The sequence below is a fragment of the Trichosurus vulpecula genome, chromosome 3, assembly GCF_011100635.1.
Source record: "Trichosurus vulpecula isolate mTriVul1 chromosome 3, mTriVul1.pri, whole genome shotgun sequence".
NCBI classification, from domain to species: Eukaryota; Metazoa; Chordata; class Mammalia; order Diprotodontia; family Phalangeridae; genus Trichosurus; species Trichosurus vulpecula.
In genome coordinates this window covers 80,934,497-80,960,410 of record NC_050575.1, presented here as the reverse complement: position 1 = coordinate 80,960,410, position 25,914 = coordinate 80,934,497, and the positions used below count along the sequence as shown (strand labels likewise).

At 40.6% G+C, this 25,914-nt stretch overlaps 1 protein-coding gene across 1 annotated transcript in view; it reads right to left on the bottom strand.

Annotated features, from left to right (window-relative positions):
* TENM2 (teneurin transmembrane protein 2) overlaps positions 1 to 25,914 on the bottom strand; it is a 1,009,006-nt gene that overhangs the window by 139,280 nt on the left and 843,812 nt on the right. The window contains exons 8-9 of the mRNA XM_036751277.1: positions 13,483 to 13,678; positions 2,986 to 3,087 (exon numbers count right to left, since the gene is read on the bottom strand). Coding sequence (XP_036607172.1) covers positions 2,986 to 3,087; positions 13,483 to 13,678 — 298 coding nt within the window. The remainder of the gene's footprint in view (positions 1 to 2,985; positions 3,088 to 13,482; positions 13,679 to 25,914) is intronic.

Below are 25,914 nucleotides of genomic sequence, written 5' to 3'. Positions count from 1 at the left end.
CCACCACAGTGCATGCTAAGAATGCATAACACACACAAAAAAGATACTTTTAAATATCCCAGTGCACATCACATTACGGATCCATAACACAGAATGCATGCTAGTGCAAAAATCAATTTAAAATAAAAAGTTATTTAAGTGGCCAGAGTACTTAGGTTTAAAAGACTAAGAGCTAGGCATGCAGTCATGAAGGATATGGTTTTAAAGATTAATAATATGTAGATGTTTGCCAGTGCTAAAATACATTTAAAACTTACATGCTATTATTCAGTCAGTCATTCTTTCAACAAACATTTATTAAGCACCTACTGTGTGCAGAGCACCTACTGTGTGCAGTGCTAGGCGCTGGGAAAGATACAAAGTTTAGATAAGACATGGCCCCCGCCCTCATGGAACTTGATAACTTGGGGGGGGGGGTAAAAACACAAATAAATATAATACAAGTTATTACATCATTAGGTGGACTAGAGGGCTGAATGTATTCAAGATCTGAGAGGGAAGAGCTTCAAGAGATCAGGGAAGAAGTAGCATTAGATTGGTCTTTGATACAAGTAAGAATTCATCAGGTAAGCTGGGAGAGGAAGGATATACCTGGCATAAGTAAACAGAATAAGCAAAGGTGTGGAGGCTGGAGAGCCTAGTGAGTGTTCATGTGGCCTGGGCTTAGTCTGACTGAATTGTAGAGTGCCTGGTGGGGTGGGGGGAGAAATATAAGATAAAAAATGGAAAAGAATGGTGGTTTCAGATCACATTGGTCCTTGAATCCTAGGCAAAGGAGAGGGAGTAGCAGCAGCAGCCGCCACCGCCGCCTGCATTTACAAATAGTTAAGGTTGGCAAAGCACTTTAAAAATATTATTTCATTTTCTCCTCATAAGAACTCTGGGAGGTAGGAGCTTTTATGATCCACAGTTTACAGAGGAGGAAACTGAGGCAGGTAGGTTTTAAGTGATGTACTCAGGGTCACATGGCTAGGAAATGTCTGAGGCTGAATTCAAACTCAAGTCTTCCTGACTCTGGGTCCAGCACTCTATTCACAGCAATTGTAAAAGCTGCTAGATTAGTAATAGGTTTAACATTCCATTAGCTGAGGAATGATGTGACCTGTATGTAAGAAAGATTATTTTGGTAGTGGTATGGCAGCTGGATTTGGAGGTGAAGAGACAGTCTAAACCATTTTTAACATTGTAAAAAAGAGGGAAGTTTTGGTGTTTTTTCCTAATTCTCTCATCTCAGTAAAATTCGACAACAAAAGAAAATCTCCTAGATAATATTAAGAGTTCTGTTTTGAAGCCTCCAGTGCCCAGAGCGTTCAGAATGGATATGCCATCTGACAACCACCATACTGATCAGGGAAATGTAGGGCTCTCAGCCACGTCATAGCTTTTGTAACATTTCAACCTTCCTCTTTTCTTTGCATAGGTGCATCTCCTTTTGGACAGGATGTGGGTTCATACATAAGAGAACGATGCCTTCTTTCCCTGTTTTCAGCCTCTCTAAATGTGTGAATTTCTTAAGCTCTTACTGGATTGTTATCCTGTAGGAAGTATACTTAGGCCATATTATTTATGAATCAGTCAACTCTACCTGTATCAGATGTGGGCAGTAAAGTGCAAAGCATCCCTTGAATCTTATTAGCATTTGTCATTTGTCAATAATTTTCTCAGCTCTGTTGGTAATACTTAAAAAACCCCAACAAATCTAGTATTCACGGAGTAGTTCCTGTTATTTGGTGAGTCTTTCTTAGAACGTCCAGGAGGGCATTCTGAATGAATGGACAGTAGGATCAGAGCAGCACAGACCCAGAGGAGGGATCTGAGCTCAGGTCCTTTGGTGCTAAAGCCAGTGATTTTTCCACTGAATCCTCCCCCTACAGAAGAGCTGAAGAACCTAAGGCATGGAAATGGGTGATTTGCAAAAGTTCTACAGAAGAACTCAGAGAATGGTTCTTAAATGCCTTGATCCTATACTCGTCACTTAACTACTGGCCTATGTTTCTTCTAAGAATTCTAGGGCCCAAGTCATTCTTGGGCATGGGGGGATGCAGATGAATTAATAACACAAATGAGGAATAATCCTACTGAGGTAAATCATGTTTCCTAGATTAAGAACATGGACAGGTAGAATGAATGAAATTTACTAACACAGAGATGCTTAATCTTCCATTACATAGAAGTTAATGATTATTACGAAGGAGTGATGGTAATTCACTCCCTGCTTTTACAGGAAACACAGCCATCTCAGTTTTTTTTAAGCAAATCCTTCTTCTCTATACACCTTGGCATCTAGGATAATGGCCCTGCTTCTATGGGGTACACTGGCCAATTGCAATATATCAAACCAGACTTTTAGCCAAAAGGAAAGATCTTGAAATTCACATAATATATCAGGAGCCACACAATCTCAGAGCCAGAAACTACCATAGAGGTCATTTAGTCAAAGGATCCTTGATTAGAAATTTAGAGCTGGAAGGGATCTTAGAGATCTTTTTTTTTTAATAGGGAAGGAGTCTGAGACACAGAGAGGTTAAGTGATTTGCCCAGAATCACACAGCTAGTAAGCAGGCTTTGAACCAAGGTCTTCTTGATTCCAAGCCTACCCCTCTACCCATTGCTCTGTGGCGCCTCTCGGTCTACACCTAAGCAGGGATCCTGCCTACGATATCCCTGACAAGTGTTATTTTCTGAGAGACCTTCAGCAACAGGATCTCATTTCCTAAACCAGCCCATCACAGTTTTGGATACTTTCTTGTTTGCTTGGAAGTTTTTCCTTTTAAAAGGCATTCATCTAACTCTTTCCACCCTCTACCCCCATTCCTCTTTCTGCCCAGTGAGGGCCAAGAAAAAAAAAAGTCTAATCCTTCTTCTTTGCCTGCGGGAAGGCTGGCTTTATAGATGCCATCTTCCATCCCCTCAGACCTCTCCACTAGGACATAAAGAGCCCACTAGAAAACTCGAAATCCTGTTTTTAAGCCTCATGACAAATACCTTTAGCGCAATCTGCTCCGTGGAATCCAGGGAAGCAATGACACACTCCGGACACACACTCGCCATTCCCGTGGCAATTACGTGGACAATCCTGCACTGAATCTGAAAGAAAGAAAAACTCAATGATTTCCTTCTCGTGTTGGACTTTGATGAAACCTGATGGTTACCAGTGTGATCTCTATGGGATCACATGCTTTTTTAAAAAAAGATATGTTGGAGATATAAATGCCAAATCCCAAATGTAGTTAGTTCTTAACCTTTGGTTTGCTGTCAGTAAAGGTTTTAGGGCTTTAATATATACCAGCATTTGAAACTCCAAACCAAGTGAAGGCCTTGGCACAGAGCTGGAACTTAATAAGTACTTGTTGATTGACTATACAATTCAATTAAACAAACATTTATTAAATGCTTATTGTGTACAAGGCATTGATAAGAGAATGGCAATACAAAGCTAATAGCTAGCATTTAATTGGTAAAGTGCTTTACAAATATTATCTCATTTTATCCTCACAACAATCTGGGAATGTAGGTGCTATTATTATCTCAATTTTATAGACAAGGACACTGAGGCCCAGGGTCAACTAACTAATAAATGTCTGAGACCAGATTTGAACTCAGATTTTCCTAACAGAGCTCTCAACTCAGCCCTGACTTCATAAGAGAATAAGAGACCACTATCTAATAGGGGGAATTAGTTGTCTATATGAATACATATGGGTATCTAGGGGGCACAGTAGATAGAGAACTGGTCCTGGAGTTAGGAGGACCTGAGTTCAAATTTGGCCTCAGACAGTCACTGTGTCACTTAACCCTGCTTGCCTCAGTTTCCTCATCTGTAAAATGAGCTGGAGAAGGAAATGGCAAAGCACTGCAGTGTCTTTGCCAAGAAAACCCCAAATGGGGTCATAGTCAGATACTGCTTAAATGACTCAACAACAACAATAAAATATCCATATAGGTCAGGGCGTAACGGGAGAAGAACAAAGGAATAATCCAAAGTTCTATGAGAAATTTGAAAAAAAGCGAAGATCATTTCCAACTATGGGGATTGGGAATGGCTTTCTAAAGGAGATAATGTCTGAATTAGATGGAAATGGCAGCGGGATGGGATGGAGTGGGTTCACTTCATTTATACAGGAATGGGGAGGGCAAGAAAAGAAGAAGGTAGGTGCAGTCTGACTAGGACCCCGACTAGGAACTTAAAACATTTTTAGCAGGCAATGGCAAGCCACTATGGATATTAGAGCAACACAATGGTTTATTCTGGCATTGGTTTAGTTGGTAGCTATATGTTGGACTCAGGAAGCAAAAGGTTATATTCTGAAACACCAGTTAGGAAGTTGTCAAACCAGTTTCGAGGAGGTGGGCAAGAGTATAGAGCCTGAACCAGAATGATTACAGTCAGCAAAGAAAGGCAGGGAGAGGGTAGACATGAGAGCTATTACAGGGGTGTTACTGACAGCACATTGCAATTAACAGGATATAAGGGTGACATATGAGGGAGCAGTCAACGATGACACCAAGGTTTCAAGTAGTTCGGGATAACTAGGAAGTTGGTGGGGGGGGGGGGCGGGGAGAGAGAGAGAGAGAGAGAGAGAGAGAGAGAGAGAGACAGAGAGAGAGAGAGACAGAGAGAGAGAGAGAGAGAGACGTTAGAAAAAAAGGAACAATTTTGGGAGTAAAGATAGTAAATTTGGTTTTTGATATGCTGAATTTGAAGTGCTGATGGGATATCCAAAAGAATGTGTGATGCCCAGCAGATAGTTGGAAATACAGGACTGAATCTTGGGAAAGTCAGGGTCTAGAGATAGAATTCTGGGAATCACCTGTAGAGAGGAGAAAATTGAAGCCACAGGAGCAGTTGAAGTTACCAACAAAAATAACTCACACTTAAAGGATAACAAAATGTTTTCCTCACCACAGTCCTCTGCAGTGTTGCAAGGAACATTTAGAGATGAGGAAAATAAGAATCAGAAAGGTAAGTGACTTTCCCACAGTCATATGGCTAGTCTATATCCAAGTCAAAATTTAAATACATCTTTTGACTCTAAGTTCAGTACCCTGCCTATTAAAACACACTACTTCTCAAAGAAGAAGGTGCAGAAAATAAAACCAAATGACAAGGACTTATTATTGACCTACTATGTGTTAGATGAGGCAACTAGGTGGCACAGTAGATAGAGCTCCAGGCCTGGAGTCAGAAAGACTCATCTTCCTTAATTCAAATATGACCTGAGACACTAGCTATATGAACCTGGGCAAGTCACTTAACCCCGTTTACCTCAGTTTTCTCATCTGTAAAATGAGCTTGAGAAGGAAATGGCAAACCACTCCAGTATCTTTGCCACAAAAACCCCAAATGGGGTCACAAAGAGTCAGACAGACTGAAATAACTTAACAACAACAAAAACCCTCAAGGAACTTGTATTCTATTGGAGAAAGATGAGAAATACACATATAATTGTGTATAATATCTGCAAAATAATGTAATGTAATTTCAGAGAGGCACTATGGTGAAATAGATAAAAATCTAGTCTTTTTGTTTAGGAAGTTCTGGGTTCAAGTTCTATCTCAAACCCATATTGTACTGACTGTGTGACCCCAGGCAAGTCACTTAACCTTTCACTGCTCCAGGCAACCCTCTAAGACCATAAGTTGCAAAGAAGGTTCCAATCTTCATTGCCATGGGGAGGTGTGTCTTGGCTGGGAGCTTCCCACATCAATAAAATCATAGGTCTGGTACCAAAAACAACTGGGGGAGGTATGGGTTCAGGAAAGGGCAAAAGAGGGCCAAGCTCAGAACTTTTCAGGGAATGCTTCCATGTAGGGCGCTCAGGAAGAATGAAAAGCCAGCAACGAAGAGAGCGAAGCAAGAATAAGAGGCAGAAAGAGAACCATGAGCTATCGTGTCACCGAAGCCCAGGGAAAAGAGCTCATCAAGAAGGAGGGGGCTAGTCATTTGTCAAATGCTACAAAGGGGTCAAGGAAGATGATTAATTACTTAAAAATAAAAGCTTCACTTATGGGTTCTTTTTATAATAAGTTGTATATATTAATCTTCCATCTCTGGAATCTCTGATTTCACTGATATAATAGAAGTTCCTCGAGGGCTGAGATTGTTTTTGCTTTTTCTTTGCCTAGCACAGTGCCTGGCACATAGAAAATGCTCATAAAATGTTTGTTGTTTGATTGATTGATAGGGACACTCCCCCCAACAGTAGAGAATGCAACAAGTCATGCTTTTTCATCCTGATGATTCATGCCCACATTCTCCCACAAATCCTCTCCAAGGGATCTATTCAATGCATTGGCTAGATGATACAATGGATAGACAGCAGGGACTGGAGTCAGGAAGACCTGAATTAGAATCCAGTCTCAGGTATTTACTAGCTGTGTGGCCCTGAGCAAGTCACTTAACTTTTTTTTTATTTTTGGAGGAGGGAAGGCAGGGCAATTGGGGTTAAGTGACTTGCCCAAGTTCACACAGCTAGTAAGTGTGTCAAGTGTCTGAGGCCATATTTGAACTCAGGTCCTCCTGACTCCAGGGCCGGTGATGTACTCACTCTGCCACCTAGCTGCTCCATTACTTAACTTTTGATTGCCTCAGTTTCTTCATCAGTAAAATGGGGGTAATAATAGCACCTACCTCCTAGGCTTGTGAAGATCAAATGAGATAATATTTAGCAGAGTGACTAACACACAGTAGGTACTATATAAATGTTAGCTATGATTACGACTATTTTATCATTCCGTGGGTACAGTGTGGCCCTCAGGCTGTCCATCCGCTTTCCCTTACACCACTGAGCTTCCTTCTTTCTGGAAGCATATTTTATACCATTTGTTTTATCCAGGTCATCATCGTTAAAATACTACAACCTACTTAGGTCCACCACCTATATCTCCATTGAACTCTGGCCACAGATAGAGAGTTGGGAATCACCTGCAGAGAGATGGCTGATTCTGTGAAGAGTGTGATGTTCTAAGATCTGTATCCAGATAGCATCATAGGGAAATTAACTGGGATTAAAATGACTGTGTGTGTGTGCGCGCGCGCGTATTGTAGAATCAAAGAAAGCACATGACTTCCTAAACACCACCCAGTTTGCCCTGTTTCTCATATTCAAGCATTGTTTATCTGCAAGTTCTACCCAAGACACACAGCCATGAGCTCATTCAACAGGCTGCTTAGCTTAGCCAACTACAAGCCGTGGTCCTAGCAGCAGGTTTTCATCCGTTCTGTTTTTACTATGTGGCTTGTTGCGTCTACCACTTTTGAAATGATGATGGAGTTCCTCAAGAGGCCTCAGGATGACCAAAGGTGTTTTTCACTATCTTGGAGGAATTCAAATGGAAGAGAGGCTCCCTGTTTTTATCTTCTCCTGAAGCTCCTGTCTGTAGATGACAAGGTGACGACTGCCCCAAGCCCTAGAAATTACAGGCTTCTTCAATAAGCCCCACAGTTCCTTTAAAATATGATTCAATTTACACACAATTTCTTAGGAATATGTCAATTATGGAGAGCAAAGCTTATCTATCTTAGACTATAATTTAGAGGCATCTGGTAATGCAGTGGATAGAGCACTGAGCCTGCAGTCAGAAAGACTTGAATTCAAATCCTGCCTCAAACAATGACCAACTGTGTGCCCCATGCAAGTCACTTAACCTCTCTTTGCCTCAGTTTCCACAACTGTAAAATGAGGATAGTAACAGCACCTACCTCTCAGTCTTGTTGTGAGGATCAAGCATAGTGATAATATTTGTAAAATGCACTTGGCTTAGTGCCTGATACATGGTAGGTACTACTTAAATGCTTATTCCATTCTTTATAAAGAGTGTGTCACTTCAGGGGGCAGCTAGGTGGTGCAGTGAGTAAAGCACCGGCCCTGGAGTCAGGAGGACCTGAGTTCAAATCCAGCCTCAGACACCTGACACACTTACTAGCTGTGTGACCTTGGGCAAGTCACTTAACACCAATTGCCCTGCCTTCCCCCCTTCAAAAGAAAGTTCACTTCAGATCCAATCTGTGTGGCTATATCATTTCAACATACCCTTTCCAACTCTGACAAAATCTCAAAAATGAACAATCCTGGCATTTTCTCATATCAATTCAAATCTGTAGAAGACTAGAAATTTTACTTTAAAAGCTTCTCTTTTTTGCCTGGAGTTATGATGTAGGCTACCAGTTTTCAATTCTTAAGTTAAAAAAAAAGTGTGGATTTTTAGGTTTCATATTACAAAGAAAATGCAAAGAAACTACTAGCTGCCGTGTCTTCGATATGACATTAGTTGCTTCCTAGGGAGTCAGGTACATTGGCTTTGCTATGTTGTATGAAAAACTACAAAGTCTAATTTATCCTAATGGAGTCACCCGAGAGTATTAAAAGAGATTTTTCTTTTAAACCTAATTTCCCATTTACTCCCACCCTGGATTGTAAAGCCAAAGCAAGCAATATAACTCTCTTTTCATAGGGCATCTAACTTGTGAATTCTTCTCCAACTGTACAAGGTTACAGTTTGTTGCTGGCAACTTAATGATTACCTGATGAATAGATGTATTATTTCAAAAATTAGGCATAGAATTTGTAAAACCGATCTTTCCTCGGGTAAATTTCATACAGAAATTCTTTGGTAGCAGTTCTGGCAGGCTAATGGTGGCAGGCAGTTTACCTGTGACATGTTTCCTGTTTCCCTTCCACAGTTAAGCACCATGCTTGGTTTATAGTAGGTGTTTAATAAATGTTTGCTCACTTGTTGACTTTTCTGACACCATTGGAAAACTCAGAGAGGGTGACAGAGGAGCTCCATCCTTGAAGCTAAAGCTGTCCCCAGCCCCTCTGGGGTCAGCAACAACGCAAGGAGGACCCTGTGCTTTGTGCTGCCCTAGCTCTGCCTAAACAATCTGGAGGCAGCAGCAGCATGACTTACATGGGAATGTGTTTTGCATGACTACACATGAATTACCTACGTCAAACTGCTTGCCTTCTCAATGGGGGGAGGGAAGAGAGAGAATTTGGAACTCAAAATTTGAAAAAAGAATGTTAAAATTGTTTTTACATATAATTGGGGAAAAATAAAATATTTTAAAAATTTTAAAAGAAACTATTGTAAGGTACCTCCCTAAGCCTAAATAATGTGATGGTGTGTTTGGAATGCAATTCCCTTTAACCGTCTGAAGGGGAATTCATTTTTTTTAAAAGACATTTCTGATGTCATTGCAGTTCATGAATGAAAGGCCAGTACTGGTGAATTCTAGTGACTTGGTAAGATTAAAAGGAACTTTCTTCACTCTGCTATTGTATCTTGTTTCTATCCTGCCTTCCCCATTTACCCAGGACGATTCTGTCTGGGGAGCTTGGCCATATTCACATTAAGCCCCTGCCACTGCTCCTTCTGGATCAGAGATCATGCCCTGTCACAATTAACCCTTTCAACTCTGTAATTCCCACTCTGGAGGCTGTGCTGTCCTGATGGTGAATGTATATCATCACATGGTCCAAAATATCTAGCAAGAAGGAACTGCGCTTTATATTCTACCCTGGCCAGCTTCTTGCCATCTACCCTGATGCCATCCATGTACAAAACCTCACAACCTCATGTCTCTTCTTTAGTTTTGGAATATTGATCAAAATGACAGTCCCATTGCTACTAGCCAGGGCATACCAATTTACTTCCTCGTGGCTTCCATCTTTCCTGTGACTTTTCAAATCAAAACACCTCTCCCTGGCTATTATTCCCTTCTATGCACTATCTCTACACACTGAATGGAAACTCCCTGAAGGCAGAGACTTTTTCATTTTCAAATTTGTATCTCTAGGGCTTAGCACTGTGCTTGGCACATACTAAAAGTTTAATAAGTGCTTTTGCATCAATTCATTTGTGAAAACATATACCCACTCATCCAGAATCAGCTTTCTATGTTGTCTACTATGGTCAAGTCTTTAGAAAGTGGAATGACCTATTAGCATCATCTGGGATGAATGCAATATCAAGCAAATGTAGACAACTCTATAAGTGAGTAAGCTTGGGTTAAACCAACTCCACAATGGCAGAAGCAAATATGGCGGGACCCATGAAGATCAAGGTTAGTTTCTTGCCTCATGAAAATGAATGGCTTTGTGGCCGTGGGCAAGTCACCACACTATTCTGAACCTTAGTCTTCTCATCTGTAAAATGGAGACAGTCATAGTACCTGCCTCACTGGGCTTCCATTTGCATTCAGAGGATCGTTGATTTAGAATAACTCTGAGGTCAACTTGTAAAACCTCCCTCTACCCCACTCTTGACTTTACATGTGAGTAAAGTGAGGCTCAGAAAGGTGAAGAGCCTTGCCCAAGGTCACACAGGTAATAAATAAGTGGTCAAAGATTTGAATCTTTAGGGGTCCCAAGATAATGTTGAGGGTGTCCCAAAAGTCTCAGTAAAATTTTAAGCTGTTAGGGCTTAGAACTGCACTTAAGCAAAAGCCACACTAAGCCCTAACAGCTGCCAATGGCACTAAGATTTGTGGGACACCCTTGATATAAAATGCTTTGTCAACTTTAAAGCCTATAGAAATAGAAATTAATAGTATTGAGATGGAGGGCTCGGCATTGTAGAGAGCAAGATTAGGTCTCACCTCTGACACATACCGGTTGGGTGACCCTGGCAAATCACTTAACCTCTCAGGGCCCTAGGCATCTCTCTAATACTCTAATTTACAGAGCAGGCACAGATCTGCATTGGTTGAGCAGGTCTCCTCAAGAGTGACCTTTCTCAAAAGAAGCCAAGTCACAGGATGATCTAAAATATAAAATGAAAAAAATTCTATTTCTCTGAAGAGAAAGCCTACCTACGGAATGCATCTACTCGTTCTTTCTGGAGCACATAAAGGATTTATCCATGAATTCAAAGGCATATTTAATGTGATTAGTAGTTAACACTTATCTAACATCATTTCTTCTGTTTCATATTACACTGTCAGCTCCCTGTTTCCTCTTGATGGAGGAAGTTCTGATAATAATACTTGTGAGAGAGAACCTAGGAATGGAATTAAACACTGTTCTTTCCTCCTTATTTTTGCCAATTACTATCATTTTTCTATCTACCCAACTATTAGACCTGCTACCTTTAACTTTCCTTGTAAGATAGCGCAGACAAGGGAAATTCTCCTAGGATCTTGCCTCTGATAGGAAAAGTAAAGGTAAAGGATTAAGAAAGAAGGAAAGTATTCATTAAGCAACTATAAGCACTGAGTGAAGTGTTTTACAAATATTTTTTCCTTGGATCCTCATTAACAATCCCGTGAGGTAGACGCTATCATTATTTCTATTTTAGAACTGAGGAAACTGAGGCAAACAGAGGTTAAGTGACTTGGCCAGGGTCACACAACTAATAAGTGTCTGAGGCCAGATTTGAACTCAGGTCTTCCTGACTCCAGGCCTAGCATTCTGGCCCACTGTGCCACTTTCACTACCCTCTACTAAAAATAGAAAAACAAAATATATGCAAAGTGAATGAAGAGATGAAAGAATTATCGAGATATTTCAGCTCCCAATCAATCTTCTATTAAAGTGATTAAAAAAAAACCAATCTGTATAGAATTCAACTGTCCAAATTCATCAGAAAAATTGCTAAGACACTTTTGCTTCAAACCCAAGTAAAAGACAAATGAGCTCATGGATAGGTTTCCTCTTCAGAGGACAACAGAGTGACATTGACGGGCATGTACCATACTTGTTTCTGCCGCTAAGGAGTTTGTTGACCATGGGCTTACTTACTAATAACTTGTCTAGATTTGTTTCAAATCCTACTCATCAGCACTGGTGTGTATGCTATATACTTTCTTGATATAAACCCAGGATTACCAAAGGGAAATCATTTTACATCACACTCTTTGCATATATAAGGACCCTTAACCCAAAGCAAATTTGTTTTATTTCAGTTGTTTCTATTAGTTTTTAGTTTTAAATTGGTCCTGTATCAATTCCTTCGGTGGAGTTCTTATCTCTTTACATGTAATATGACCTTGTAGTTTTCCCTTTCTGTGGAACGTTTTTTTTTTTCCCAATCACTTAACAGAAGAAATTGAAGTTCCTAACTGGTTTGGAAAGTTCCAGAAAGGAGAGGGAACATTTCTACTGCCTAGGTATTGAGGATTTTCCTAAAATAGAAGAGACAGGGGGTGACTTCAAGGCTCAGTCATACATGCACTATTGAGTGTGTCTGATTCTGAAACACTCTGAGATTGTGGCCATTAGCAAGGAAACACTTCCTGAATTAGGAGTCATCTTATGTCGCTCAGGAAGCAGATGGTGCTTCAGAAGCCTTGGTATCAGAAGACCAGGTCTTAACCATGGAATGAATTAAAAAGCATTTGTGAGAAATGACTGAAAAGGCTTGTCTTCTGGGTTTGGACATTTGCAGATGGCAGAAGTCATGAAAAAGGAGGTACTCCTTGGCTCAACAAAAGGAGGAGAAAACAGAGAATGTGAATTTTACAAAATTCATATACATTAAAGGATACACATTTAAAATGCTTGGGATTGGTGCTAACACAGACTCCTAAGAAATTTGTTTGGTCTCTTACCCCTATTTTGTGTATTCACTGAAGGGCTCTTAAAGAAATATATCATTTCTCTGCTTTCTCTTACTTTTCTTGAGAGAATGTCAGTCAGTCAATAAGTATTGATTAAGCATCTACTATGTGCCAGGCACTGTGCTAAACACTGGGGATATAAAGGCAAAAGATAGTCCCTGCCCTCAAGAATCTCATGATCTAGTGAGAGAGATAGCAAACAAACAAAAGTGTATATGCAAGGAATATACTGGATAAGCAGGAAAGCATCAGCAAGGGGAAGGCATTAAATTAAAGGGGATTGGGAAGGGCTTCCTGTAGAAGGTGGGATTTTGGTTGGGATTTGAATAAAAGGTAGGAGGCAGGTATAAGGATGGAGAGAATTCTAGGTGTGGGGGACAGCTACGGAAAATGCCCAGAGCCAAGAGATGGAGAATCTTGTTTGTGGAGCAGTAAGGAGGCCAGTGTCACTGGATCAAAGAGTACATGGAGAGTGGGGAGAGGTGAGATATGAGAAGAATGGAAAGGCGTGTGGGTGGGGGTAGGTAGGGGTGGAACATTTTGTATTAGATCTTAAAGGTCATAGGTAACCAATGGAGTTTACTGAATGTGTGTATGCGTGTGTGTGTGTGTGTGTGTGTGTGTGTGTGTGTGCTCGTAAGACATGGTGAGACCTGTACTTTAGGAAAAAAAATCACTTTGGGAGCTGAATGGAATTCTCAGAATAATCATTTTGAGGTTTTGCCCCCAAAATTTTTAAGGGTGATAACAGCTCATTAGTTAAATAATCATCTGCACTTTGACTTGGTGGTGGTTTATAGATTTCAACTTCTTGTAATATGCAAAATAGTAACTATTTAGGGAATGTATTTTGTGTCAAATGGATGGGGGCATTAATACCAGAACCCAAAGAGCAAGATTACCAAATCAATTCTTGCACGTACCTAAGACAACTGTGTTGAAGGAAACCATTTCTTTGTCTTTGCCATCATTGTAAAAGGCCAGGTGCCATAGACCTACATCCAAATATTGTACAAACACAGCTTCATTCTGGACCAGTGTCTGGATGCTCCGGCGTTCTCGGGGAGACTCTACCACACTCCATTTCTCTTTGCCATCCAGGCGTTCCATGAAGTCATACTGTTAGAAGAGAATAAAATTGCATGTGAAATAAAGAGACAGATCCCAAACAGCCAATGTCTTTTTCTTCCTCCTTCCCTGACAATCAATCAAATATGTTTGAATACCTACTATATATCCAATACTGTGGAGCTACCAAAGAGATTCGATGTTGCTGATGATGCTAGTATTATCTGACATTTGTAGAGAATTTTAAGGTTTGCAAAGTACCTACATTTAAACAGAGTACTATCCTTAAGGAGGAATTTATAACCTTGTAGAAAAAACAGAATGCTTAACTATGTGTTAATAACAAAAAGGTCCAATAGTTTAGGGCATGGAGAGATCTGTGTAGGTTGGAGTAGGAGGAGAAAGCTTAATAAGGAACTAGGGTTTGACCTAAGCTTTGGATATTTGGAAAATTGGAAAACTGGATAGATTTATGATGGCTGGAGGGGAAGAATAAGACCATTCCAAATGGGATGAAGAATAATCCAAATGGAAGAGAGAATGTGAGCAAAGGAAGGAATGGAAAAATAAGTTTGGTATGTACAGGAAACCTGCAGGACGTCACGGCCAAGAGAGGATATTGCATACTGGGGAGCAGTTGGACTTGCTGTGGACATCAATGGGGAATCACTGGGGATTCTTAACCAGCTGAATGATATGATGAAAGGAGTGGTTTGAAGATGATTTTGATAATATTAGATAGGATAGATTAGTGAGAAAGAAGATCATTCAGAAAAATCATTGCGGTGATAGAGAGGTGAAATGATGAGGGTTTGGGGTAGGCAATGATAGTGGGAATATAGATAGAGGGCACCAAAATTTGAGAGAAATTTACTAGAGGAAGAAATTATAGGACTTGTGTCACATTTTATAAATGGGATTCAGGAGAGAGAGGATCAAAGATACTGGTTTCTAGCTGGGGAGATAGGAAATAAGTGCCACAGGCTGTAATAGGGCAGTCTCCTCACCACCATGCAGTATCACTTCACATCAAAGACATGCTGGAGCATTTAAGGGAACATTTTAAGAATTACAATTTTTGAACTTTTTAATGAATGCAAATTCCCACTATGGGATTAATTAATTTCCTTCCTTACTCCCTTTGTTCCCAAAAGTGAGTACTAGTCCAGGGATGTTCATGGAGCTCAACCCCAAATCTTTTTGGAAACTTACTAGACAAGGTAAATAAAGTAAGAATGAGGTTGGCTTTCTTGTTTCAGTGGGCCAACTAGTAACAGCTGGGCCTCAGGAAGGGACGTTTTATCTACAAAGAGTGAAAGTTATATATGTGTTTAATTTCTTTCTACCAAATTTATTGTTAGTCATGGCTGAAAGTGGGAGGCTGGACTTTAAAGACTGAGATAAGTGACTTAAGTTATAATAATAATAGTAGTAATAGCAACAATAATGATGATGACAGCTAGCATGGATATAGTACCTACTATGTGCCAGACACTGTGCTGTGAACTTTACAAATATCTCACTTGATCCTCACAACAGCCCTGGAAGGTTGGTGCTATTATCATCCCCATTTCACAGATGAGGACTCTGAGGCAAACATGTTGCTTTCTCAGAGTAGAAAGACATTTGTTTTGTAAATCAGCTTCTTAAGACCCTAACCAAAGAAACTACATTTCCATGAATTACTTTGAGTTAGAAGAATGAACATCACTCCATTGCTGCCAAAGTAGGAAAGGACTTCATTTTTTTGGTCTTATATCACCCCCATGAAGGAACCTGTAGAGAATGAGATTCCTTGTATGTTGCACTATGAGTGGGCTGGCTGCCCAGCCAAGGACCATTAAAATGACTTTAGACTTAGGGGATACTTAGCCCTTGACAAATCAAGTCACTTTGGGGAAAAAATCAAGACATTTTGCCAAGGACATTGGAAATATATACATATATATATATATATATATATACATACATATGTTATAGATAAATAGCTAGATAGATATAGATACAGATACAGATATGCCATTTGGCTTCTCAAAGTCCTTCCCTTTGTTGATAAAGAAGAAACAGTTTCAGATTACCTGAAAGATTTTTTTTCTGGAACAAACGTGATTTCATCACTGTCATTTCACAGTGGGATTATTAACAAAAGTACATCTACTTCATATGACTCAACTCAGGGGATCCTTTCATCTTGTCCTTTTTCACGTCTCCCTGGAATTCATACACTTATGGTTTATTTTTCTTCCTGGAGCATACACCCACCTAGAACTCGAAGCATTCTCAGAATGTTTTACAATATCAACAACGTTTGTCACTAAGGACATGGACATACACATTTTCCTTCTCAAATTCCAATATATCCCATTGGTAACTGTGGAAAGTCCACAGTACAATCGAGGCACAGCACAAATAATCACACTTAGTGTTTAAGGAAGGGATAGGAACTCCTGAAGACTGAATGAGTCAACCCAGAGAGCCATCAAGTTTGCATTCCAGGACTGGAAGCAGTTGGTTTGCTTGGGAACCATCTGGTTCAAGAGAGGCTATGCACTCTAGAATTGTTAAGTCTCAGCCTGACCAGCTGGCTTGGCAGACTGGCTAACTTTAGAAGGAGGGCACATTCCAGTGGCCCACTCTTTGCTAGTGTTACTTCTTTATGTAATGGCATCGTAGATGAACAATTCATCGATGGAAAACAATAACAACTGGCTGTGCTGCTCCTGGACCCAACTTCAGGAAACTCAGGGTATAGAATAGAGACGAGAGAAACTGTACTGTATTTGTCTTAATAAGAAGTCTGCTCCACTTTATCTCCATACTGTCTAATAACAAAAGCAGCTTATAAGCCGGACAGTCCCTTTCCCAAAGAGCAAAGGGTATATTATGGCTGGCTTCATAGCTGCTTGGGGCAGCCTTCAATTCTCTTTGCTTCAATATACAGAAAGGGTGGGAAAAGTGGTTATAACAGGAAATAAACAACCAAAAAGCCCCTACCCTTTTCACTTTGGTTTCTTCAATCTTTGAAATACAACAATGCTAGCAAGTCACGTGAGGTCCATGCCTCAACGTCATCAGTCATTCACAAAGTGACATTAAATACAACTTTTACAGGAGCTCAAGAGGCAAAGAAACAAACCATAGAAAATATCTGACTGATCCAATTATAAATCCCTCTTCCTCTTGGCAGAGACTATGAAGGGGTTGTAATGAAGAAAACTTAGTGGTTTGGGGAATAAGTTAAACTATAGCAGAGAGGCACACAAAATGTCACTCATTTTTTTTTTCCTGGAAGGTAAGTCGTCAATCCTTTTCACTATATAGTATTCCCGCATCAGGGATGCTCCCTGGAACCTACATAAACACGCACCTGCCAAGGAGGACAGGGTTAAAGACTGACTCATTACCCTTTGGGAAGATGTTGTTATTGGGTCCAAGACCCCTGGAAAAAGGGGAAAATAACTTTATTGCTACTTGGAGCGTCTGTTCACTAAGGGTTGACATGGAAAAGGAAAGCAATAAAAGCTGACATTTCTCTCTGACGGCATGCTGTTCCCCTCTCCTGGTGCTGGCAGCCTCCTCTGCCTCCTCTATGTCTGATGTTGCTTCTACCTCAGATGGCAGGGCAAACTCAGCAGTTGGTAGGATTGAAGGGAAACAGCATGCACGAGTGAGGGTTGCTTGAAGCCATATTAGCCACAGGGTCTCTGGTCTCATCCAGTGATCGTGGGAGTGACTTAGCAAGAGCAGGTCACTCAAAGGGGCCTGTACATATCTTTCTGCTTCCAGCAATGCCCGTGGCAAAGTGCACCAGGAATTCTCCTCATTAAAGCTAAGCACAATTTCTTTTCTCTCTTTCAAAGAGAGGAAGTACTAGTCCAAGGTACAGGAAAGACAACCTCTTCAGTACCACGGCCAGCTCCTCGGCAGGCGTTCTGCCCTTCCATCACTGTGGCCTCCTATGACAGTTGCAAGACTTCACATCCTGACCAGTCTTCAGTCTCCATATTTCCCTGCAAGATGCCAATTGGGCACAGCTGCAAAGGATTGTTCTGGGTACTCACCCTCCAGGTTCGAGAGGGAGATCATAAACTTGTGTCAAGGAGAATCCACCTTTATGTTTCTTAGTCATAACAACTCACTTGTCACTCATTGTGCCAGTCCCATAGAGGAACACAAAACAGACTAAAGTGAGAGAGGAACAGAAACTGATACCTTTTCAAAAAAAGACTGGATTGTACTCCAACATTTGCACCATTTCCCCTCTCTTTGGGTGTGACTACACTGGTGGAATTCTTTGCTGTATTCTTTCATTGTGTCCCCTTTTGTAGGAGCAAAGAGCAATATCCCCAGCCTTGCAGAGAACAGCTGCCAATTTACCTGTGTGGTTGGCCTGATTTAGTTCTAAAATCCATTGAAAATGCCACTTTCTAGAAAGGAGACAAAAAGCCACTAGGCACATGCTCAAAATGAGAGCAGCTCAAAACATCTCGATACTTGGCCACATTTCCTTTCCATATAATAATGTGCTTTTGTGTTGGGTTTGCAGACAAGGTCGTGAAAGTGGGACAAATGAACACAGGAATGCATATACCAGCACTTCCAGAAGCCTTCACCTATAACCATCTGGCATTACTCAGTCCTTGCCTGGAAAAGTCAATCCTAAGAGATAAAGCTTTGTCCTCAATTTAAAGAAAGGCATAGCTTTAAGTTAAAGCATGGCAGCTCTATGACAGAATCACGGTGCCTCAGAGTCAGGAAAAAGACACAGACATCACGAAGTAGACATGTACCATGCTTAACAGTAGGGAATTCTCTTATTCACATTTCAGTCCTCCCCACAAGGTCACTAGGTAATTGTGTTGTCCATCTGATTAAACCCAGAGAAATGCTAGAAGAGATTTCTCTGAAGACCAGATAAGTCACCTGACTATGGCACACCCGGTCTGGGTCAGTGAAAGCTAATAACAGTCTCAAGGCCATCCCAAAATGTAGATCTGTTCTACCACAAGGCCAGCTAAATCAATACTTCACCTCTTGTTGCCTTGCCTATGTGATTCTTTATTTACTGCACGTTCTCATCTAATTGTCTTTATCCAATGGTTTATCAAAAATGTCACATCTGGCTCCATGCCATTCCAGAATCAATAGGAGTGTCTCGTGTGGGCTAGATGTAAAAATAAATCAAATGCATCCCTGAGAATAGGGGAACAAACCGTGAAGGCTTCCAGCCACAGAATGAATGCCTGGGTGCATAGAAGAATAGAACCATTGTGGGTAGTGATTCTGCTCTCACAGTGTGACCTGGACTTTCCCCCAGCAATTGAAAAGTTGGAATGGTTTCTCAAGTTCTGTCTCTCTTTTGTTTTTATGCTCTAGTTTCCTGTGCATAACCATTTTGGGAACTTTGCACCTTTATACACCTTAATGGATTGAAATTCCAGCACAGATTCACTTACAAAAATGCCAATGACTCTTGTACATCTTGGCAGTTTAGTCAAGAAAATATAAATCAGGTTAAACATTCTACACTGACGTTACACATACAGAGCTCTCCCATCCTTCCAGTTTACTATCACTTAAAGTTCAAAGGACAAGAGCATCTGCCTTCTGGAGGTATGGTTCAAGTTTCCTCCTTAAGAGGCAGTGTGGTGCAGTGAAAACCTGGACTCACTGGATTGTAGAACAAGAGCTGGAAGGGACCACAGAGGCCATAGAAGCCAACTTCATTTTATTGTCAGAGAAACTGAGTCACAGGGAGGATAAGCAACTTGTCTAAGATCACGTGGGTAGTGTGAGTCGCAGGAGGTGGGTTCCAATCCCTGTTCTGCTTTTACGACCAATGCAATCTTGTTTGACTTCTCTAGGCTTTATTTTCCTCCTTGTAACATGAAGGGGTTAGATTGGAAAAGCTCCCTGTTAGTTCTTAGTCTAGGATCCCTTGCTCTCCTCCTCATCCATAAAGTTGAACGTGGTTCTTTCAAACGAAAACACCAGAAGTGCCCTTACGCCTATCTTAGATCTTGCTGCTTGATAACTAGACATGTGGGCACATGCTAATTTGCACAGACTGCTGTGGGGTACCCTTGGACACCAACAACAGATTGAAAGGGCCTTCAGAGGGACGTCTGTTTTCATGGCACTTGACATCGACTTCTGCAGAAATCGAGGCTTTTACAGATTTCGCAAAATCTCCTTAGCCTAACCTATGTTAGGTCCCAGAGTGTCAATAAAGACTTGAGACTGTTTGTAAAACTATCCTCCTTAAAAAATGAGATTAAATATCTCATTAGTGAATTCTGTGAATTAGTATTTGATGTGATATACAAACTGACAGCAGAACAAACACATGTATTCCCTTCCCATCTTAGCTTGCAGGGCACCACCCCATGGTGCTAAGCGCCAAACTGAAGTGTAAGGAGGTTGGGGAGGGCAGGGAAAAGAGAGAGACAGAGGTAGTTTCTGACTTGATAATTACCCAAGTCAGACTCCAGTAAGGCAGAGACAGCAGCAGGAGCAGCAACGTATCAGGGATATTCACGAATTGAATGAGCATCCAGGTTGCTGGGTAATTCAAATTATTTCCACTTAGAATTGAAAACATGAGCAGATTTACTTACTCAGGCAAAGAATGGAAAGAAGGAGGGAGGAAAGGAGGGATGAAGAAAGGAAGGAAGGAGAAGGAAATATACTATTTTCAAATAAAGCCTTGAATTGGAAAGAGATAAACCAGGGCTAGCAAAAGCTAACATCGCTAATGGTAGTCTATACTTTTAAAAAATGTCAGGAAAAATTCACTGATGGGCACTGATAAAAATGTTTGCTTAATTCATTGTATCTTTATTCTATATATTCTTTATATGCCAGGCTTTTTACTTATCCATTATCAATAGGTTAAAATTTGTGGTCCCTTAATATTTTTCTTTTTCTTTTTAAAAGCCTGTTTTTTTTTAACAGATTGAACCATTCTGTTACACAACCCAGAAGCACATCTTGGCTTAAAAGCACTCAGGAATGATGGTTCCTTTTCCTAGTTCATCCACCATTCAAACTTATATTGCTGTCTCAACTCTCCCTGTTTTGAGATGCACACCCACTAAAAAGACTACAAGGTTACCTCTGGAAGGTATAGAACTCACCAGTACATCAGACTGAGTGACTAAACTAGGCATTTTTTAATATTTGCTAAACAGTAATCCTGAGAAGGTGAAGTCCCAGCAGGGTTGCCAGGTGGTAACTGCATCTTGTTGTCTCCGGTTAATCATGTACCTAATTTGCTGATTATTGACTTGTTCTCACAAAGGATTTTACCCAGCTTGACATATCAGTAGTGATCAGTGATGAACTGTCAAGTGAACTCACTCATTGTTTTAACCAAGTTTTTAACTTACAGTAACAGCTTCTGGGTTTTCCATCGATGTCCAGCATAGGTCATACTGTTTCTCCTAATATGAACTGTACTGTTACTGGAGCCTGGGCTGAGAATCTTTGAGAAGTCTGTGATTCACTTAGAAGCATGAAGCACTAGGCTACCCCCATTTAGGAATTAAGGGGCTGGTTAGGTAGGCACTACCTTAGATTTGGAGATGGGGAGCATGGGTTTGAGTTCAGCTCTGTAATTTACAACCTATGTGAACCTCTCTTGGCCTCAATTTCTTCATCTGTAAACTAAAGGAATTAGACCTCTGAGTTTCTTTCTAGATTTAAATATATGATTCTATGATCCTATCCATCCTGAAGTATTCACTCAAATGCTGCCTCCTCCATGAAACTTTCTCCAATTACCCTCAGGTGGAAATGAATTTTCCTTCCTAGACTTTACCTTACACCTCTCACATGTTCTTATAGACTTTACTTTCAGCATTGCAGATAATAGATTGTTATGGCTTAATGTACACATCTTATCCCACCTAGATGTTAGAGTACAAACTCCACGAGGGTAGGGAATCATATTTTAATTATCCTCCCAGGACCTTATTCAGTATTTTAAACCTAATGCACCATTGGTTGTTCAGTGAAAGATTAGCTCATATCAGATGTCTCAAGAAGGTTCATCTTTTGATAGTGATGCTTTTTATCTAAATGTAATTGAGAGAATGTCATGTCATTTTATATTTTGTCTGGCTATATGCAACATGTGGTAAGGGTAGTCAGTATTTTGAAGGTCCTGATGAGATGCACATTAGTCAAAATAGGGTTCCTAAATTTTGGGGTTAGAACTAGAGACCATTTGAGCAGGGAGGTATGTCAGAGATTTCCTAATCTAGAGTTCTCCTGTCACAGAGGAGAAACTGAGGCTTAGAAAGAGTGACTTGTTCAACATCACAAAGTGAGGCAGAGATACAATCACAATTATAACCCAAGTCTCCATATTCAGTCATAGGCACGTATACCGTGTGTGCCAGATGTGACCCAGCACAACACCATGTTCCAGTAGCTTTCTGACAGTGGGGAAGAATCTCAGGATCTGGAACTTGTTAGATTGGGAACAGCTTTTCCAGTTTCTGGGGACCCCCAGTTGCCACAGATATCAGTTATCACTGCCCTGCTTTCTTTCTCCACTTCTCACTCAATCTTCCTCATCTACTTTCTATAAGGCTCTGGTGTTGGAGGAAGAAGGAGATGACTAGAGTGACTTGGTTTCCCAAGCAGTCCAAGGTCCCACTATGACCTTCTTCTGGACTCTCTCCACTGGTGCTGTCTACTCTGCCAATTCCCCTCATGGTCTGTGACTTTTTGTCCTCCTTCTCCCCACCCCCAGGAACTTCTCTCAGTGTCAGAACCCCAGCTGGCTACTGTTGGGTAGTACAGTACAGTTGGGTACAATCCTTTGACACCCCTGGTCACTTTGTTTTCTATGGCTCAGGCATTAGTACATGACTTTGGTTAATTCAGACAGGAAAGAAAAACAGTTAAATTTAAAATTTTTTAGAGAATACCACTCTGACCACCAGTTTTCATTGCCTTAGCTTCATAGTATATAGTGCAATGCTAAAGGAGTAAGGACCAGCTGGGAAGATCCTTTCAAAGCTAAGAATATAAAGCTGAGAAGGTTGTATAGTTTTTTTTAGGGTAAAAGAGAAAGGTCTGATTAAAAAGCGCCAGTGCTTCGCAAAGTTTGTGTTCTTAAAATAAAGTTTGTTAATTAAAAAAAAAACAAGTATACCTAAGTTACAGTTTCTTTACTTTGCTTGATGAACAAAACTAATGTCCTTTATGAAATAGTATTCAATAAATGTTCATCTTAAAATGAAACAACTCCCCCCCCCCGAATATTCCATGAGTGCAGATCCTAATGACATGGGAGGCACATGCCTAGGTTACCAGGCCTTTGTTCTTTTTGTTATCCCACTATTCATATTCTGTATCTAAGAATCTGAAATTTGAGAGATTTAAGGTAAGAAAAGAAACTCTTCACTACTGAGAATCCTTGTTTAAGAATACTTAATAGTTTAAGCAAACCAATTCACATGACCTAGCCACAAGAGGCTCTCTCTCTCCCCCTCTCACCCATCTCTGCCTCTCCACTTCCTCCCTGTCCTCCCTCTCTCTCTGTCTCTGTCTCTCTCTCTCTTTCTCTCTCTCCCTCCCTCCCTCCCTGTCTGTCTGTCTCACACAAAGGGCACATACAAAGGGCTACTTTAAATGAGTCACCTTGGATACAGTGCCAACCTTAAAGTGTTTTTACACATTCTGACAGGATATGCCCATCCCAATGAGAAATCCTATAATGGCTCCAGACATGAATGACTTACCTATCCCTGCAAAGGACTATTTACTGTAGGACATGTGACACCTACCTCAAAGGATGGTGGTGAGGACCAAAGGAGAGACTAATTGTAATTCACTTACCACAGTGCCTGGCACATAGTGGATGCTATATAAATGTGAGTTGTAATCATCATCATCATCATCATCATCATTATTATTATTATTATGAGTAGTAGTAGTAGTAGTGGGTCAATGAATGAATGCTGGAGGTCTTTATTTATTTGTTAATTCCTTTATTCATTCATTCTTTCACGGTCATTTCTTTATTTATTTTTACAAAACTATCCCTTAGGCTGAACATCTTAAATTTTTTGAGCATGGTAGACCAGCGCTCGGCTGATTTCAATCAATCAAAAGCCGATTTATTACTTCACGTGCCTTTACGAAGCATCCACAATATATCAGGCACTGCGCTCAAACCCATCATATCAATTAACCATTTTAGATGCTCTGTTCCAAATTGGCAGCCAACCCTAAACACAAGCTAGTGTTAGCATTCACTGAACAAACGTTTATTGAGTGTGTTCTTATGTAGAAGGTGGTGTGGAAGGTATGGTACACGTTCAGCTTCAGTATATGGCAGCTATTCCTACTTAAAATATGCTTGAGGCTGTCCGTAGAAGAGAATAATTTGAGAATGATCCCTGGAATAATGTTCTCCAAGACATCTGGTATTTGTCTTTACATACTTTCTATAAATACTTAAATGTGTTTTTATTATCTCCTCTGATAGAACATTAGCTCTTTGAGGGCAAGGACTGGTGCATTGTTTGTCTTTGTTTCCCTAGCACGTTGCAGAATGCTCATCGGTATATAATAAGTGCTTAAGGATTGACTGACTGACTGATAGCAAGAAAATGAGAAAAGACTGGTCCTGACTCTAGATCCTGGACCACTCAGAAACTGGGTAGGCCACAATTGCATATATCTCTAAGTATGCCAGACTTCCAATGGGTTATCTTCTTGTATGTATGCATGCACGCACGCAGGAAGGAAACAAGCATTTATTAAGCACTGACTATTTGCTAGGCACTGTGATGAGTGCTTTACAAATATCATTTCGTTTTATCTACAAAACAACACTAGGAGATAGGTGCTATGCTTATCCTCATTTTGTAGATGAGAAAACAGAGGCAGATAGCAGTTGAGTGCCTTGCCAAGAGTCACACAGGCAGTAGGTATCTGAGGCAGGATTCAAACTTGGATCCTCTGTCTCCAGGCCCAGCACTTCTGTCTACGGAGGCACTTAGTATCAGCTTTTCAGCACCAAGTAGTAGCCAAGATTCTTCAAAAGAGCCCAGAGAGGTGGCATGGGGAATTCTGGCTAAGGGAACACCCTGTAGCTATAGCAGCCTGGGGGAAGAAATCGCTTCTCTACCCAAACTCCTTTTATCTACTAGGCTTGAAGGAATGAAAGACTCAAGTCCCAGTACTGGCCTTCCTTGAGTCTTCCACAAGGCCCCAGAGGCATATCTATACCTCCCAGAGTAGTACAAGATTATTTCACTGGTGGAAATACTCCAGTGTGTTTCTGTGAAGTAACCGGAACCAAAAAGTATAAGAAACATCCCCCAAAACGAATGACTTTGCAGAGGGTCCTTTGCAAACAAACAACGCCCCCCCCCCGCCTTCAAACCAGCCCCCCCTATCATTTCTAAGCAGTGATTGCATTTATTTAATGCTTCAAAGTTTACAAAATGCTTTCCTCACAACAATCCCAAGAGGTACCCATGCCTAAGGGATATCTCACAGATGTGCTTCTCTCCTTAGCCTCTCTCTCCATAGGGCAGATGAGATTGTGTGGAATGAGTTAGACTCAGTGATTCCACCTTATTTATCTCTGCCTACAGCAAATGCTGTTCAAGGTAATATAAAATCTATGCATTCCCATCTGTTCGAAAATAAAATGTACTCCTTGCATTGATCATCCCAGCCTCCAAAACTCTGAATTCCTTTAACATAGTTTTCTAAATATACACTTTTCTGGCAGGTCTTGAAATCTTCTTTTGACTTGATCATGATGGAGTGATAAGATGTATTTTTTCCCCTTTCTAAATGTATGTGTTTTCTAAATCCTCTTTATTTTGTGCCCACTGGCTTCATGAGTTAGTGTGGAAAGGAAACAGCATATGTTTTTTCTTAGATTTAGTACATTTTTTTCTCATAAGCATAGTTCAAAAGGTACTAATATGCCTCTGAGATAGAGCCACTGGAAGATTTTCTGTTCCCTCCTCCACCAACATGGAATTAAAGGAAATATGAAAGAGACATACAAACCCAACCTAATCACTTCATCCCTATTACTCTGGATGGAGCCCATCTCCAACAGAAATGATCTCAAAAACAATAAAAGAATTAGGAGAAAGCAAGCAGAAGAGAAGCATCCTGAAATGCAAGGGCTAAATTTTGCCTGATGTCATCCCGACATTTTAATCTGCAACAGAATATATGTGACATTTGAAAGACTTAACCTGATAGCCCAAGGGATAACCCACAGGCTTAGAAGAGCTGACTCTGTT